The 20054-nt window shown below is 39.0% G+C and overlaps 1 protein-coding gene across 1 annotated transcript in view; it reads left to right on the forward strand.

The window, feature by feature from the left end:
• The window catches only part of LOC132123269 (elastin-like), a 71007-nt gene that overhangs the window by 36272 nt on the left and 14681 nt on the right, over positions 1–20054 (forward strand). Inside the window, exons 5-7 of the mRNA XM_059533831.1 lie at positions 19176–19256; positions 19337–19384; positions 19486–19509. Coding sequence (XP_059389814.1) covers positions 19176–19256; positions 19337–19384; positions 19486–19509 — 153 coding nt within the window. The remainder of the gene's footprint in view (positions 1–19175; positions 19257–19336; positions 19385–19485; positions 19510–20054) is intronic.

Here is a 20054-nt window from a genome sequence, read left to right on the forward strand (position 1 = left end):
AATGGCTGTCCACCAGTGTTACCAGATCTCGTGAGACAAATATTCAACCAGGCCTGTGAAAACAAGCCCAAAACAAGCGACTTTTTCTACGAAACCCCCCTAGGTTCTGGGTAGAGAAAAATAAACAAACTGTGTGCACGGTTTTACAATTCGTGGGGACGGATTTTAAACTGTGGGTACAGATTGTCAATTTACATCCATGTGGACAGATTGGTAAACTGCGCAGTTTTACAAAACTGCACACACGGTACAGTTTATTTATTTTTCTCCCCCCTGAGCTTCAGGACAATGACCACAAGAGGGAGTTAAACCACCTTTTAACATAATTTAACATTAGAAAACTGATGGGATATCAAATATAGACTGATGTACCGAGTACATTATATACACAGTAAACATCTGATAATTAAAAATTGCACACACAAATAAATATCATCCTCAATTCACAAATTCTCTATTTAATATTGCATAATAAAAACTCTCCTACAGTCCAGTCAGTCACCATCAGTCGCAACTTGCGCGCATTCATTTAAAGTTTACGTCACTCACTGACGACATTTTCCTAACCAGAAAAAAAAAAACAGATTGCCCTGCTGTACCTCTGATTGGCTAGTACTCATTGCCATCTGGGTCAGAGCCAATTAGAAGCAGGATGTGGGTGGGAAGAAACTGTCTCCTGTGTGTATGGGAAAAAGGGAGGGACAGAGAACAGGCTAGAACTCCTACGTTTAAATAACATATAGAAAATATATGCTTGATAACTTATTATGGAGCTGGGAACAAGCCCAAATAAGCAACTACACTTTAGAAACAAGCCCAAAAAAAACGTGACTCGCGACTACCAATATTTGTAAGCGACTTTACAGAAAAACAAGCCCAAAGTCTCGTATAATAAGCGGACTTGGCAACGCTGCTGTCCAACGTTTACAATCCAACCTGACAGAACTGGAGAGGATCCGTTAACCATTAAATCATACAGAATGAGTTTTTTTTTGGAGAAAGTAAATATGCACAAAGTTTTCTGTGAGGGTTAGGGTTGGGTCTAGGGTTGGTGTAGGGCCATAGAATATACAGTTTGTACAGTATAAAAACCATTACACCTATGGGATGAACCCATATTCACAAAAACAAACGTGTGTGTGTATGTGTGTGTGTGTGTGTGTGTGTGTGTGTGTGTTAACTCACTTGGCGCGTTGACACGTAACCACACGCCTACAGACATATTTAGCTGAGCAAGCCAAATGAAATGAGCGAAAAGTAGGTCCATTTCGACAGAAAGGGCAATGAATTTTATTGAAAATAAAACAAAGTGTACATGTGTCCACAGATTCTTGACAATAGGACATTCCCAAAACATATGAACACACACACATGTTTGTTTGTTTTTTTTTGTTTTTTTGGTCAAAGAATCACTGTATTACCATCGGATACCATAACTGTACCATGGTCCTTCCACATTATTGTTCTCTAAGACACACACACACTATACTAGTGCAGTGGTTCTCAACCTCGTTCATGGAGGCCCCCAATACTGAAAATATAGCATACCTCTTTCTTCTGACACTCCCACACTCTAATGTGCTGATGACCTGAATCAGGTTAGAAACCATTGTACTAGAACAGGGATGCCCAATCCTGAAGATCTACCTTTCTGCCACGTTCTGGCACTGAACAGGAAGGTGGATTTTCATGATCAACATTGATATTCCTAACTTTCTGGTTAACATTAAAAGTATCCCTGAGGCCTGTCAGAAGCAAGAATAAAGAGCTCTTGTGAGCTCTGTTTATTGGTCATATCATATCTCAGCCCTGACTTGTCAAAAAAGTACTCAGCTTGCACAAACACCATGCATATGCAAGCTGGGACATGTTTCACACATTGCCAACTGATCAGACCGCCACAGTTGGCTCTCACACTGACATTTTTTACTTTGATTTGCACAATACCATTCTTTGAGATGTGATAAATAATAGAAACAAATGATCAAGTCGTCTGTGCCAGCTCAGATCTGGGGGGCGATGTGTTCATGTTCTTCCTAGGGGGATGATACGGATCAAACATGTTTGTGGCATATTTCTGGAATCACATGAGAAACAAAACTTTACAGAAGCAGATGGCATTTCACCCCGGTGCACTCTGTCACAAATCCTACTTAACATTTCCAAAGCATGTCTTTCTGTTTATGACAAATGATGTCTTGATTTGAAGCCATGATGTCAGTGTTGGGTTGTCAACAGTGATTTCCATTATAAAGCTTGTGAGTAGGTAGATGAAGCCATATACAGTACGTCCACTGAACACCACAATAGGATAAACCTACATTGTAAAAGTTTATGAGATGTTCAGATATTCTTTGATGTAAACTAAGGCATAAAAAAATTCAGTAGCAGATATGAATTTTCCTCTATAACATAAAGGAAACTCAATACAAATGATTCAAGTTTTAGAAAGTCTAGCTAGGACAATGAGACCATATGGCATTACAATGGATTGATTTACAATCATACTTTGTCATTGTGTCTAGTGGTGGTGCCCTGGACTGGCCACTGGATGACACTCTCCCCTTCCAATGTTTCTTGTCATGAACTCCATTTCCCATAGCTCTTTGCCCAGTCTTTTCGTTGCTGATTATCATCAGCTGTTGGTCATTTAGCTAATAACGCATCCTTATATAATCCATGCTCACTTTGACTTTTGTTGCTGCACTATTGAACCTGTTACGTTTTGTTTTTATGTTTCATTGTATTCTTGGAGTTTGCTTTGTGGACTACTTTTGTGGATTACCTTGTGTTTTTGCCCTTCTTGTTTTTGGATCTATGTGTGACAAGGAATAAAGCTGCACTTGGATCTATTATTTTGTCCCTGAGATTCCGTGACAGAATATTGCAGCCATTATGGAACCAGCAGCATGAAGGACAAAGATCTGCTCCTAGAAAGACAAATCCATCCAAGGTCTGGAGAAACTTCAACAAAAGGGAATGGAGGTAGGGGCCTTTGCCCTGAAGTTCTTGACAAGGGCAGAGAGGCTAGTTTGTCAGGGTGAGACCATTAAATATTTTTTTTACTGTCTGGATGAATCCTTACCGCACTGGGAGATGGAACTGATGAAGTCACTGGATATTTGGAACTTCTCCAGGTACCTGCATCTCCGAAAGGAGGGAAAGGTAATTTACCACCACCACCAGAGTCCACCTGCAGGGGCTTTTCTATCCCCACTTCCTTCATCTAGTCAAGACCAGGATCCTTCATTGATTCCCATGCTCAAGCAGAGGTCAAGAAGAAAGGGGGCAGCAAAGACTCTGGTGGTCTCATGTCCAGTGGTCCTGGATGGCCCGACTCCAGTGGTCCCAGGTCAAGTGGTCCTGGAGGACCCATCTCCTGTGGTCACAAGTCAGGTGGTCCTTGAGGACTCGACTCCGCTGTCCCAAGTCAGGTGTTCCTGGAGGACCCGACTCTGGTGGTCCAAAGTCTGGGGGTCTTGGAGGACTCAACTCTCGTGGTCCCAAAAGTTACTGAGCAGCCCATTCTCTTTGTCTTACCCAGATCCTGCTCCAGTCAAAAAGACCTCAGAGTTCACTCCAGATCCTGTTCAAGTCTGGGAGCCTTCCAAGTCCACTCTAGAATCTGCTCCAGTCCAGGAGCCCTCAGAATCCACTCAAGAGCCCTCTCCAGTCAGTGAGCCCTCAGAGTCCACTCATGAACTCGATCCAGCCCAGGAGCCTTCAGACTCCACTCCAGAGCCCACTCCAGTCTGGGAGCTCTCAGAGTACACTCCAGAGCCTGCTCTGGTCCGGGAGCTCTCAGAGTCCACTCCAGAGTCCACTCCAGTGCAGGAGCCTTTAGAGTCCACTCCAGTCCGAGAGTCCTCACAGTCCATTACAGAGCTAGCTGCCAGCCAGAAGGTCATCCCGGTGCTGCCCAAGCTCCTAGTCCTGCTGGCCCCACCCTTGCCTCCTGCTCTGCCCGACCTGCCCTGGCATCCTGCCCTGTCAGCCCCGCCCTGGCACCCTTGTCTACTTCTTCTGCCATCTTCTGCTACACGGGCCTTGACTCGCCATCTCTCTCTCTGATCTGCCTCCTTTTCATCTCCCTCCACAACTTTTTTGATATCTGGTGGAGCGTCTGGTAACCGCTCCTTAGATGGGATGTCTGAGGATTTGCCTTTCCTGAGGAAACAGCAGTGCTTGTAGAACAGCATTGGAGTCTAAAGTAAGTCTTCCCATAATTAAATCCGGCATCAGCGCGTTTTGCTGTTATCATGACTCTTGTCTCTTTTTCGTTGAATTTACTTGAAAATTAATACACAATGCAACATTGGTTATAGGTGGTTTAACGGATCATTCACAACTCAGAAAGCAAACAATTGTAGGCTAGAATAGCAAAGAGTCAAAGAGTTTAAGTCAAGCTGAGATTTTCAGAGCAGATAGCACATCTACCACTAAATTTATCTTCAAAACAAAGTGAAAACGGAGTCTGTAGTTTAAACCGTCAAGCTGAATTGATTGCAGGAAATTCTGCAGAAGGAGAAAAATATATATTGGAGGTTTATCAAATACAGCATTCCATGTTCCAAGGGAAATACCAACATAAAGGTCTGAAGAAAGCAGTTCTGTTGTCACTACACAGGGGTGAGTGTTTTATATTTCAATATGCTGCTCATACATGGCATCCTTATTATGCTTCTTTTACATTGGATTCCAAAGGCTGGAAGTGTAAAGAATGGAATCTCAGATGAAATGCTTGTGTATCAACACAACACCACACGGTATTAATTTTTTTTTATTAAAAACACTGGTTGCAAAGTATAAATTGCTCTCTTTATGTTACCTTGGATGGCTAAATGAACCAGATCCAATCACAGCTTTTCCAAAGCATATGATATCTACAGAATGTGTAATGGAGTTGAAGAATTCCTTCAGAAATTGAAACGGCTGAAGAGAGATAGCAATATTTTTACTTATGTTAGCAGTATAAGAATGCACCCAGAATGCAAACTTAAATGAACAATAAGATCTGGAGACCCTCTACCAGCCAACAATAAACATCTTTCTGAAGCTGAAACAGATTGAACACAAATTTTATGTTGGCTACTTAACTGAGCACCGAGGCCTAGAGTGAATGAGCCAGTGTGCAGCTGTTGATGTCATCTTTGGACCATCTTACAGAAGAACTGTCTTTTTTGCCATGTGAAAAGGAAAAGACTATGCATGTTTTTATTTTTCTTTGATTTAGTAGCAAGCCATTTACTTGCTGTAGGGTTCACAAGGTATATCAAACTCACAGGTCAGTGGAAATGACTGGGCTTGAGATCCTTCCAATAATCTCACAGGAATTCCGTGCTATTTGAATTCCAGGATGCTGCAGTTGGTTCACTGCAGTTGCAGTCAGTTACATGGACGAGGGCCACAGAATTCTCTGCTCTCTTAAATTAAATCTTCAGGCTTGTCCAGCTGCTCCAGAAAGGACTCTTAGAGGATTTGAGGGGATGTGTGGGTGTGGATTAAGCTTTGCTTCTGCTCCTTACTCCAGACTCCCTCTATCTGATGCTTTTAACAATCCAGCTCTCATCTGGACTCTGCTCAAATGTTTTTTATTCAAAAAGATATCATTGATGAATGGTTCTTTCAAATATGGAATGTGTAAACCAGTCATTCACATAATTGGCACCCAGCTGTACAAACACATGCTTTAGCACAAAATGGATTGGATAGCCACAAGCTTTGAAAATCGAAGGCTTGTTGCTGTCTTGATCATTTCATACTTGATAAATCTGTTAGAATCTCCAAATGTTACTATGCTTAGTTGTTAGTACCTAAGTCTTGCTTAAAAAAAAATTCAGACATCACGGGAGAGAGAACTGAATTACTTTTTTCGTGTTTTATGATGACAAAGAGGCGGCATCTTTCCACTATCTGCTATAGACTGGTGAAATCTATGGTATCTAATAGGGATGCACCGAATATTCGGCCACCGAAAATCTTCGGCTGAAAATGGCATTTTCGGTTTTCGGCCGATAGACTTTTATCACCGAAACAACACGGCCGAAATGTTGTGATGACGCAAACAGAAACCGCGACCTGCACGTGCACCTGCATAGCGCAGACCACGAGCTCCCCGCGACATTCACTTCGCACGAGAAATGATCCAGGCCGCGCTGGATGCGCAGAACCCGCGTGGAGACGGAGAAGCGCCAAGCGCAGGAGACTGAGATCAGAGCACAGAAAAAACGACTCGTCTCTGCAACAGATGAGGGGCATGCACCCTCGTTGTCTGATATGTTCAGAGAAATTCTGCAAGAAAGTGCCTCAAATAATAATAATACGTTGGCTATTTTATTCTTAGGCTACTATATATGTGACATTATATATATATATATATATATATATATATATATATATATATATATAATTAATTTGATAAAAATGTTTATTTATGCCTGGCCCTATTTAAATACACTCTCTCAAATATTTCTCAAATGTCAGGCAGATGACAAGCTCAACTGCTCAACAGCTAGATGGTTATCTGTCTGAAGTCCCCATCCGCAGAAGTGATAACAGTCTTGCCTACTGGAGAAGTAATGCACTTTCTAGTCCTACAGAGAAAAATTTAAAATGCACTTCACCTAAATGCACTTTGTTTTTATGAGAGAACAGTTAATTTTAAAACCTTTCTGCAGGCCAGTAGGCCTGTACATTATTATTTAATATACACATGAGTGGGATAATGTTTTTGTTTGAATTTTATTTTAATACTGTGCATTGTTGCAATGTGCTTAATAAATATTTGCATAATTTGTAATTATGTTTTTTTATGTTTTTTTTTTTTAATAATTTATGTAATTGTAATTATCTTTGAAACTTTAATATTAATTTATGCAATTGCAATGTCTTAATTTTAGTAAAGTTAGTACACGGTCATAGCACTAAATGCAATGGTACTAATAATTGGCATAATTTCTTTCGGTGTTTCGGTTTCGGTTTTCGGCCTTGGTTTTCTCTTTTTCGGTTTCGGCCAAGAATTTTCATTTCGGTGCATCCCTAGTATCTAACAACCTGTCCTATATATCAGATTACTTTTCAACATGTTCAGAAACCAGTGAAAATGTGTTCACATTCATCATCCAAATGCATCCATACAAAGTTCTGCCATTCCTTTCATTTTGACTAGTATTGTTGCACTGGTTGGTGAAAATCCATTTGCAGATTAGCTGTAATTTATCCAGGTTCCCTGTTTTAGATTAGTATAATAGCTTTAACTGTGGCATGTTAACATTTCGTACAGGTTTTTTGTTTGTATGCACAATTGATGGTCATTTGGCAAGTAACATAATGAGAAAAGATCAGTGTGGTGCATGATCAATTAGTGAATCAGATGAAAACTTGGAAACCTGATCCTAACGTACTAATCATTTTGTTTCACTTTTTTTTTCAGACTTTACCAGTACCATGACATTACCATTTTTGGTAGAAATACTCAAAAACACTGGGCAATAATTCACAACAGCAGTGATAACTTCTAAATAACTGAACTTTAAGTTCTTCAAATTCTCTCTCATCTTACATTTTCACCTTCTCAAACATCCATTCAAAAAAAAAAAGTTTATGTTTCTTCTTCTGTCATCCTCTTTTTGTTTTTGTGAGTGGGTAGAGTTATGTTTCGATAACCTTCATGCACTCAGGGCTTTTTGGAAAAGTGGGAGAATAAGATTACAGTAATATATTCCAGCTGTACTTGGACTGTCTTCACATTCATCAGGAATAGCTGTGTTGCCTGAGCAGTACTTACAGTTCTTGAGGGAAGTTTGCTTTCTGACACCGGGAAACCAGGGGAGTAAATCATTAACTAATGGCAGATTCACCTGTCTGGGTGTCTGATCCACAGGTCTGAGAGTCACTTTAATTGATATATTAGTTAAGATTATATGTACTGAGAAACTAATGGATTAACAGGTCCATCTAAAGATTTGAGTTCATGATAAACAAAAGGAAATTAGCCACAATTAGTCCAAGAGCATTCCACATTATTTCTTGAGCCTCTGTGAGTTCAGATGTGCTAGCAGGGACTTTTGGTAAGTGTCACATAAACCAAACGTTTAGTATAAAGTCTGGCCCATTTTACAGCTTATTCTGGCCCAGAAATGTCCACTTAGGCATGTCCGGCTGACCAACAAATAAAGCAGCCACTCAATTTGAAAAACATTTATGTGACGAAATCTCATGAAATTACGTTGCTTCTTGCACATTTTGTGTAACTCAGAGCGAAATGCCCAGTGGATGGCACTAAAAGAGTGTTCGATTATCTCCAAAACATGAATGTTATTTTAACATGCAATTGCTAAAGCAGCCACATACCTTTATCCTGCTTCTACAAGTCTTTGAGCTGTTTTATCTTGACTTGCGTTTCATGGGGCTCATACCCCAGTGCTCAATATCGCAAGTGCAATGCTATACCAGATGAGTTACTGAGCATGCTTACTACATCATAAAAGCCATACATATGGAACTGGTTATATTATACAATCAAGCAATTATTATTATTATTGTTTTTTTAGTTAAAAGGGATTTGAGGTCATACTGTGCAAAAATAAGTGTTATTAATGGATAATCTCCCACTTTAATCATAATTTTTGTGAAAAGGAATAAAAGTTATTGGTGTTTTACTGCCACTAGTGGGAAACTGCACTGAATTATATATACAGTATAGTACATTCTTAGAGAAAACATGATTTTCCAATGAGCCTATGCTGGAAATAACTGATACCACAGTATAGACCCTTTTGTGCCGATGTCACAATTGCGTCACAGCATTAGCTTGAGGCAAAACAAAGGAATAACTGGAGGTGGCCAGTACAAACCAGCATAGAGTTGGCTACATTACGAGCTTAAAATGTCATCTTTGAGTGTCAGAATTGATGGAGTACAGGCTCCAATTCGAAGTTTTATCACATACCTGCTACTTTTGCCAAACAAAAATAATAATAAAACAAGGAGACTGGACAGAAGCGACCATCAAAAATGCTTGCATTTGCAGCACGCACTTAATATCAGTTAAGGTTAAATAAAGTCTTGTCTTTAATGGATTATGGTTTGGTTACAAGTCTAAAGATTTCTCATGCATGCCCACGTAATCAGAACTTGAGAAATTAACTAATGACTTAAAGGAAACTGTTTGTGTCGTCTCGCTTTCTACAATTGCCATAAGTGCAGTTGTAGAGCGAGGGAGCAGTAAAGGCCCATGTTATGTGTCAAAAAAAAAAAAAATAGTAGTTGCATTTTCTTACAATTGCCACTGTTAGTACATAGTTATAGGCATCTAAAGATTTATATGCCCTCAGTTTATATTTACTATACACCCTCGGTTTCTCTATCTGTTAGCTGTGTCAGGCCACTCCTGTAAGATCGTCCATCCATTGAGTGAGTGTGTATGAGTCCAGGGGTTTATGTCCTGTTGCTTTCCCTTGTGTGTGTGTGTGTGTCTGTGTGTGTGTGTGCGCGTGTGTGTCCGAAGTGATGAGCACAGGTAGCATAAAGCTTACTGTGGTCTAAGAATGAGGAAAAGCAATACCTTTTCTTGTGGGCTTCCTTCCTTTTAAAGGGAGGAGATTGTTTAAAGTGGATGTCTGTGTTTTTATTTGTATTTAGGTGTAGCCTGAGCATTAGCTGTTGTTTCATAAGCCTGTATCTACGGCTGTTTCTCACACTGGCTTCATCTATGGCTGTTTTGAAGAATACTATCTGATCCTACAGTTTCATTGTCCTTTGCATGCAGCTAACAGTGGGCCACCATGGTACCAGACTGGTGCTCCCCTGAGTGTTCTGCGCATTTATATCCACAGGTGAATGTGTTGATGAGCTGTGATACTGAAGCTTAACAGAAGGGAAGTGTATGTGTTTCTTTTACTTTAGTTTCTTTTTGGTTTGTCACTTGCTTCAGGATTTGTATGCACTAATTTGCTGTGGGGTTTGTCCCTTCTGTTAAATGGTAAAGCTTTACTATTTTCTCTTTGTGACTGTGGGTATTTAACTGGTAAACTGTTGATGAGACCATTCTTGAGTGTTTAAGGATTAATGACTGTAAAATTAAATGTTTTATCTGGGTCCTGTCCCGTCTCTTGCTCTCTTTAGTAGTCTCAAACCTGTTCCTTGAGTAGCACCTGAAGGTGCATGGTATTTCCCTGGGTGTAAGCCATACACAGCAAAGTTACCACATCACCAGTGTTAATTTAACACTCTGAGTGTGGACTCATATAAACACTGAAGCAGTGTTAAAAGTAACACTGAAGCAGAGTTGAAATTAATGAGATAATTAAGAAATTAATTGAGTTATGATTGAGCATTATTGAAGACACCTGATGTTAACAAGCAGACTCACCAAACGAGAAAATCACAATTTGTGTGTCACCATTATAGTGGTCAGTGTTTGCTTTAGATCTTGGCTTGTGACTTTTTACTTTTAAAATTTGTTTGGCAAGCCAAGAGCAAAAGTCATCGGGTGGTGATGATTATGTTTTAATGTAATCGTTGTTTGACCTGAGTTACTAAACTCATTTAAACTCTTTTCTCAAAGTAAAACTTCCATTATTGATTGTAACAGCTTTGATTCCACAATGAAAGAGTCTGTATTCTCTATACTGGCTGTTTTGTAGGCATCTTTTGCAAGTGATTCTGATCTTTTTTTTATTAAAATTTTTGATTTTAGGCACACAAAAATAACAAGAATCAGCGTATGAATCTCAACAACGGTGACAAACAGCATTTTCAGATAAACCGATCTACTCTGAAAATCACAAAACTAGATACTAAAAATTCACATAAAAACAGCAAAAATGAAATATAGTTAGAATAAAAAGTTAAAAAGACTTTATTTATTGGTGACATAATTTATTCATGCCGCAATGCATGATGGGAGCCATGGATGAGTTTTTATTGGCTACAACATGCTTTTTTGATGGTCACCATTGTAGTGATGCTCACGCTGAATTTTGATGTCTATGTGTCTAAACTAATTAATTTTTTTATTTTTTTTATCTAGAACTAACTTTTAAAAACATGTCATAATATGCCAAAAATGCTGGACTGCTTACTTTTTTCACTTAATTTATGTATACAGTAAAGAAACCTGAACTCAGGCATTCAGGTCACTCCATGACAATTAGCTCAAACCACAATCAATAGCACACATCATTGCCTTTGCTCTGGTCTGTATGTTATAATTCAGTTACCACAGCCCACAAAGTCTAAAGTAAATAACTGAAGGATCAAGATCCCAACTAAAGCAAACACTGACCACTACAATGGTGACACACAAATTGTGATTTTCTCGTTTGGTGAGTCTGCTTGTTAACATCAGGTGTCTTCAATAATGGTCAATCATAACTCAATTAACTTCTTAATTATCTCATTAACTTCAACTCTGCTTCAGTGTTACTTTTAACACTGCTTCAGTGTTTATATGAGTCCACACTCAGAGTGTTAAATTAACACTGGGGATTTTGCTGTGTAGGGTGGCATAGTCGTTTCTACAGTAGTTTCGTTGGGTAACACCACGTTGCTACACTGACAATTCTAGAATTTCAGACAAACCAATGCAGGTTTCACGGTGTAAAAAACACAATATGCATCAAATACTTATTTATATGGTAGGGCTGTCCTGGAGAAAGGATATTTCTGGTCGACTAGAAGTCTTTCATTTAAAGCATTAGTTGACTAATCGCACGTTAATAAACCATTTAAATCATTATAATGAGCCTATAATTGCCTACATCCTAATAAGATTGGAAGTTTTTATTGTGAGTTTTTTGCGACCTAGAGACTAAAAAAAAGAGCCTGTCCTCCAACAAAAAACGACCATATAGGTCGTTTGTGCAAGCACCATAGTATGACCTATATTTACGTTTTAAAGTTAAGCGGCCTCTAGCGGGCGTAAAAATAATGACAGTATCGCGTTGTGTCTGCCGTCATGAAATGACGTATAACGTCATTACAAATCAAATCACACGTTTATTTAAATGCAATGTGTGGACTTTTTACACTGATCTCACAGTAATTTGTACATATTTTACTAGGTGGCTTATTCATTCGAATGACCACACCCAACCCCACCCCTAAATCTAACCCTTGCAGAAATCATGCTAAATTATGATTTATTGAGCATATACATTTTCGTGCACATCTGTTCCCTGGGATCGAACCCACGATAGCATGATTACATATCAAGGTATAACGCAATAATCTACCAACTGAACTACACGAAATGCAAATCAGAGTGCAAATAAAACAGTACAAAACATTTATATGAAAATGACTTCTTGCCGATAGGGGCGCAATTGTAGTATACGCTCTGATGGGTCGTATTTCAAGGATTTGGACAAACGACCTATACGAGCGTATTGGTTGGAGGACAGGTTGAAAAAAAATGTGGTCGAGCAAGCCTCTTTTGTTTGACTAACAGTTAGTGAATTATTAGGGGGCAGCCCTATAATATATAAATATGTATTACTGTATAGACAAGATCAGCGGCATCATGCGCATTCAAAGTTCTATAAGCCAAATGGATTTTGAATGCAACTTCCAAAAGACAAAAAATAGGCAATTCATATTTTCTGTATTTTCTATATAGAACGTTCAGTGCTTCATACCATCAGCTGCTAAATTCAAATCTGCATTTGCTGGCTGGCGCTAAGCAAGAGATAGAAATGTTTTTACAGCACTGCATATTATAACCAATCACATAAGATGCTGTTGAGCTTATGAATGCAATGACCAATCAGATGTTCAGATGAGTCATCACTAAAATACGGGTATTCAGTCACTTGCTGACTGAATACCTCTTTCTGGTGATTGTCTCATCAGAAACAAAGTGCAAATCTGTGTATGAATCTGTAAGATATTAATTTCATAGTGTAAACAGCTTCAGTGATTTCAATGGGAGTTTTTGAGAGTGCTTGAACTAGACTGTCAGTGAAAATGTTCTTTGATAATTTAAATGTTCTTTCCTCTCTTTCTGTACAATGAATGTGTTATGAATCTTAGTGAAAAAAAAGTGACGTGTCACGTGACATATAACCAAGTATGGTGACCGATACTCAGATTTCGTGCTCTGCATTTAACCCATCCGCACACACGCGCACTCACGCGCACACACGCGCACGCCTGGAGCAGTGGGCAGCCATTTATGCTGCGGCACCCAGGGAGCAGTTGGGTGTTCTGTGCCTTGCTCAAGTGCACCTCAGTCATGGTGGTATTGCCAGCCCGAAACTCAAACCCACACCTTAGGGTTAGGAGTCAAACTCTCTAACGACTAGGCCATGACTTCCCATTAGTAGTCTAATATTGCAATATTTTATTCATATTAAATTTAAATGTTGAAATCTAATTAAATTTAAAATCAGTTCTATTAAAAATACTGTATGTTATGGCATGACACCCACAACTGTTCATTGAGTAAACAGAAAGGTTTTTATGCATAGTTAATATAGATTGCATTATTAGGTTACTTTGACCATTGCCAACTATAGAGCAACATAATCTATAAAAGCGAGAATCAAAATATTTAATCATAATTCAGTTAATGCGTTTAATAATGCTTATAATAAAAAATAAATATAAAGCATAATTTCTCCAGGTTACGTATGTAACCATTGTTCCCTAAGGGAATGAAACCCTGCATCAAGAAACACTTTGGGAAATCCCCTGTGTGACTGCATTTTGAAGTACATGTAAAATGGAGCAGCCCAATGGAGCCCAATGCCCAATGGAGCAGCGAGATGTCACGAGCAGGGTGATGTGAGCAACCAGGAAGTATAAAAGCGCATCCGGCAGGGCACAAGTTAGCTTCGATGAAGTAGGGCCTGCAGGGAAACAGGGAGTATGGCAAAGAGACGCAGCATCTCATTCCTTCAGGGAACCTTGGTTACATATCTAACAAATATATTCATTCTTAGAGAAAAATGGTATATGTGAGGATTTCCAGTCAGGATTTAGACCGTATCATAGTACTGAGACTGCTCTCCTTAGAGTTACAAATGACCTGCTCTTATCATGTGATCGTGGTTGTATCTCTCTATTAGTTTTATTGCATCTTAGTGCTGCGTTTGACACAATTGACCACAACATTCTTTTGCATAGACTTGAACACTTTGTTGGCATTAATGGAAGTGCATTAGCATGGTTACATCATACTTATATGACTGCCATCAGTTCGTAGCAGTGAATGAAGATGTATCATATTGATCACAAGTGCAGTATGGAGTACCTCAAGGCTCAGTACTAGGGCTGCTACTCTTCACGCTTTATATGTTACCCTTGGGTGATATCATCAGGAAACAGTGTTAGCTTTCACTGTTATGCTGATGATACGCAGCTCTATATTTTTTCACGGCCCAGTGAAACACACCAATTTGAAAAACTAATGGAATGCATAGTCTATATAAAAACCTGATTGGCAAGTAATTTCTTACTGCTATTTCTGAAAAAACAGAGGTGTTAATTATAGGACCTAAAACCTCTGCTTGTAATAACCTAATACACTGTCTAAGACTTGATGGCTGCTCTGTCAATTCTTCGTCATTAGTTAGGAACCTAGGTGTGCTATTTGATCGCAATCTTTCCTTAGAAAGCCACGTTTCTAGCATTTGTAAAACTGCATTTTTCCATCTCAAAAATATATCTAAATTATGGCCTATGCTCTCAATGTCAAATGCAGGAATGTTAATCCATGCATTTATGACCTCAAGGTTAGATTATTGTAATGCTTTATTGGGTGGTTGTTCTGCACGCTTAGTAAACAAACTACAGCTAGTACAACATGCAGCAGCAAGAGTTCTTACTAGAACCAGGAAGTATGACCATTTTAGCCCGGTCCTGTCAACACTGCACTGGCTCCCTATCCATATCCCAAAATTGCGACGCCAATCAAGTCTCATAAATGTGCAGCCTTGTACACATAGATATCCAATCTATGTGTACCAACCGCTTGACTGATGATGCCATTGCCCCTACCCTTCACTCAGCACTCACACATCTAGAGAACAAAGACTCAAATATCAGAATGCTGTTCATAGATTTCGGTTCAGCATTCAACACAATCATCCCTCAACAGCTTTTTAACAATCTGGTCCAGCTGGAGCTCAACACTTCACTGTGCAACTGACCGTTAGAATTTTTCTGACTGGAAGAACTCAGTACGTTTCGGCAGCAACACATCCAACACCATCACACTGAACACTGGGGCCCCCCAAAGATTTTGACTTTGCTTTAGAAATACTGAATGAAGTGCTTGTGGACTGACAGACAACAGTAAATAGGACTGACACATACACAGAGTGCTACTGAAGAGCAGAAACTAACTTGCACTTCATGGTTGCTCACGTCACCCTCCTCATGATGTCTTGCTGCTTTATTGGGCTGATTTTACACGTACTTCATAATGTGGTCAAGTAGGGGCAATCCCAAAGCATTTATCGTTGCAGCTCGAGTTCCTGAAGGGAAAATGCTGTTGTGAGTCACATGATGATGATGATGATATATTGCATTGGTATTAAGGAGAGATGAATGTTGAACCTGATCAATTGCACAACAGCCAACTGCATGAGGGTAAACAGCCAAGAGACAAATATGTAACGCATATGGAAGCACTCTGCATGCACTGAAAAGCATGGTAGTAATGACATCATCATAAAATCCTGTCACCACAATATTGATTTCCAGAAAAAAAGTGTTTGATGCTTTTCAAAGTGAAAAAAGAGTTTAATGTCCACCAATCAGGCAGATACTGTTCAAATGGAAACATTTTATAAATTTACCACCAGTTTCTCTGCCTAGGCATGCTTATCCAAAGAAAAATAACTCCAAGAGCAGGTAGAGGAAGTCGTAAAACCCCAGAGCACAGCATTTAAGGATCAATCTAGAGGCCTCTCGTAAACTGGCAGTAAAGTTAGAAGTCATTTCTTCACAATCAGGCAGTACAGCACAGAGGAAGTCACAGCTCAATAAGAAGAACAATTCTACCAACCTCTTTGCCTAAGACCATGTGGATGAGAAAGAATGTTTTGTGGACCGATTAGTAGATTGAACTTTGAATTTAAATGAGAACCGTCGGATTTGATTACAACAAAACTGCATTCACCCCATCCCAACTGTGCAGCACAGTTGGGCAGTATAATGTTTTGGGGCTGATTTGCTGTCTTTGGACCAGGACAGCTTGCCTTTATTAATGAAACTATGTATTCTGTGTTATATCAGAACGTTTTCAGGAGAATGTCTTTAGGGTGTCCATAAACACACTCAAGTAGGTCTACTACTCAAAAGTTAAAGCAGAAGAAATTAAATGATTCCTGATGGCCAAGTCAAAGAAGTAGTGATAATCAAGTGGCTCACACCAGATACAAAAGAAAAACACATTCACTCTGTTTTAGTGCAGCATTAGGTCTCAATGATTTCAGTGAGTTGAAGTTGTCTATGGGTATGTGGCTTGAGACTGAGATCAGCAGAGATCTTTCTTTAGTCAATACTAGACATTTAACTGATCCAAAAGGTTGGAGCCAAATGTAGCCAAGTCTATAACAAGCCAAAATATTGTTACATCTTCAGCTCTGTACAGTTGTGGCATTGTTCCGCAGAGCAATGTGGATTTTTCCTAAGTTAATGATCTGTTTTCTGGGAGTGTGTAGCTTCCTTTTGCCATCAGCCACTGTGAAAAGTTTCATCTTTTTCTCTTGTGTCAGAAGTTCAAACATCCAGATTTAGAGGCCTTTTAAAGCCACTCTCAGATTTATAATGGCAACAAGGCAACAGAAAGACTCACAAGGAAAGCATTTTACTGCACATCCTTTCCATTCCTGTATTCCTCCCTCTACCATAAAATACGGATGCAAACTTCATGACCTCATTTGTTTAGGGTTTCCGTGTTGAAGGAGGACACAAAGTAGCAATAATTTTTAATCACGCTAACTCCTTAGCCAAAAAGTTCCACTGTAGTCTCTGAGCCCTTACTTTCAATCTCCTTTCAAAAAATATTTTCTTCTCTCTCTCTCTCTCTCTCTCTCTCTCTCTCTCTCTCCCTCTCTTCATTCTTTCCCATCCAGCCCTTCCCAGTATCATTGCTAAATCACTCCATAGTGTTTACCATCCAAGCCATTTGGGGATTGGGGCAGATCATCTTCATAATTCATAATGATTAATTTGTGATATCCTTCCCATTAGATACCACTCTTAACTTGTTATTCCACTATCCAAAGTTATGAATTCACATGCTCTATAGAGAGGCATACTAGTGGTCACAATAGTCACTACAGGTGCATCTCAAAAAAATGTAATATGGAAAAGTGCTTTATTTTTTGTAATTTAATTCAAAAGGCAAACTTTTTTATATTCTAGATTCATTACACACAAACTAAAAATTTAAAAATTGGTTTTAATTCTGATGGTTATGATTTACAGCTAAGGAAAATAAAAAAATTGAGTCTCTCAAAAAATTTGAATATTTTCCCAAAGATCAATCAAAAAAAAAAGGTTTACAAAACAGAAATGTTCAAGATCTCCAAAAGCAGGTTAAATTATACACTTAAAACTTGGTTGGGACTCCTTTTGCACAAATGATTGCTTCAGTGCAGTGTGGCATGGAGGTGATCAGACTGTGGCACTGCTGAGGCATTATTGAAACCCAGGTTGATTTGGTAGCGGCCTTCATCCTTTATTTTTTGTTTCTCATATGTTACTTAACTTTCTCTTCACAATACCCCATAGATTTTCTGTAAAGTTCAGGTCAGGCAAATTGTCTGGCCAATCAAGAACAGTAATATCATGGTCAGCAAACCACTTGGAAGTTGTTTTGGCACTGTGGGCAGGTGCTAAAGTCCTACTGCAAAATTAAATCAGCTTATCCATTAAGCTTGTCTGTAGATGGAAGCATAAAGTGCTCCAAAATCTCCTGGTAGATGGCTGCATTGACTTTGGACTTGATATAACACAATGGACCAACACCAGCAGACGCCACAGCACCCCAAATCATCACTGACTTCAGAAACTTCACATTGGACTTTGGATTCTGTGCCTCTCCAGTCTTCCTCCAGACTCCAGACCTTGATTTCCAAATGAAATGCTAAATTTACTTTTATCTGAAAAGAAGACTGTGGACCACTGAGCAACAGTCCAGTTCTTTTTCTCTTTACCCCAGGTGAAATGCTTCTGAAGGTTTTTTTTTTTTTTTTCTGGTTCAGGAGTGGCTTGGTTCTAGGAATGTGACAGCTGTAGCCCATTTACTGAAGATGTCTGAGTGTGGTGACTCTTGATGCATGGACTCCGGCTTGTGAAGCTGTCCCAAGTTCTTGAACTGGCTTTTCCTGACAATCTTCCCAAGGCCGCAGTCATCCCTGTTGCTTATGCACCTTTTCCTTCCACACTTTTTAATTCCAGTCAACTTTCTATGAATATATTGTGATACAGCACTCTGTGAACAGCCAGCCATTTCAGCAATGACCTTCTGTGGCTTACCCTCCTTGTGGAGGGTATTGAGGATCGTCTTCTGGACAACTGTCAAGTCAGTAGTCTTTCACATAATTGTGGTTGAATGTTCTAAACTAGCCCAAGAGGTACCCAGTATTTATTCTGAAATTAATCAAATTAATCAAGCTAAAAATGGAATATTCTAATTTTTTGAGATAATTAATTCCCCCCCCTATGCTGTCATAACCATCATAATAAAAAATAATAAAAAAGTTTGTGTGCAATGGATATATAAAAAAAAAAAATAAAGACCTTTTCCATGATATTCAAATTTTTTTAAGTGCACCTGTATATATAGACAAACATTTGCTACATTGCTAGATATGTGCTAGCCTCCATGCTGCTCCCTATAATGCCATTGTCCTCTCTCTACTCTTCATTAGGATTAGTAAAAAAAACACTTGCAAAATCACATGTAGTCAGTAGAATGTCTCTTGGTGGACAACTGAAACCAAATGTTAACAAATACTATACAGACAGTCCACTAATACTCTTATAACTGCCACTTGACATGTAGTTGCAAAGTTACTAATAGGTAGTAAAATAATAAAGTGGACTTTCAAAATAAAGTGTTACCAAATAGTTGAAAAGTTGTACTGAACCCAAAATATTCCAATGAAAATGAATCATGTTAATACAGTTTGTATTCGTTGCTGTCTCTTCTATTGTAGGTGGTTATGGGGTTTATGGCACATATGGTGGTGCTGGAAGATTTTACCCAGTGTCTGGAGGTCTGAAACCGGCTAAATCAGGTGCTTACCATCCAATGAATAGACAGCAATGGTTAAAGTGCAGTGGAGTAATTCCATATAACCATTAGTCTTTCATTTAGGCACTGGGCTACCTGGAGGAGGTCTACCTGGAGGAGGTCTTCCTGGAGGTGCCATTTATTCAACAAGTGTATTGATGATTTGGATTTTCTAAGTGGCTAAGTAACAAAAACTACACAGCTCTCTTCTAAGTCTAATTCTCTTGCTTCAGGTGCTGGTGGAAAGCCTGCTAAAGGTAATATAAATTTTTTCGGAGTCCATAATTTCCAGTTTACAAACACATTGTAAATTAAACATCTTTTGGGAAGAATTTAAATGGAAAAAGTACTGTAGGTGGGGACCTCATTTACAGAGGAAACATTCATACAGTGAGATCATACAAGTCCCTTTTTAACACCTTAACAAATAAGTTGCTCTTTTATTGTTCATGTGGCTATGACTTTTCATTGTACTCCAGTTGGCTTGAAGTTGAATTAAGGAGCCTTAGATCATGAGCCAATTCAACAAATGTATCCCCTCTGGGACCCTGGTGGTGTTCATGTACTGAAAGCCAGCATATTACTTCAGTGTGTCCTTGGCAGAATCTAAAAGCAGCATGCAATGTCTGTTCTTCTGTGTTTGATATCGGTTGGAAAAGGGTTAAACAAATGAATGAACAGTCTGAAACCTCAGTTTCCAGGCACTGAAATCAGATAAGATGATTTGTTTCATATCAGAGGAATGGAGCAAGTGAGGCAAACTAAATCACTGAGGAGACACATGGAATATATGCAGTTTAGA

The sequence above is a fragment of the Carassius carassius genome, chromosome 41, assembly GCF_963082965.1.
Source record: "Carassius carassius chromosome 41, fCarCar2.1, whole genome shotgun sequence".
Classification (NCBI taxonomy): domain Eukaryota; kingdom Metazoa; phylum Chordata; class Actinopteri; order Cypriniformes; family Cyprinidae; genus Carassius; species Carassius carassius.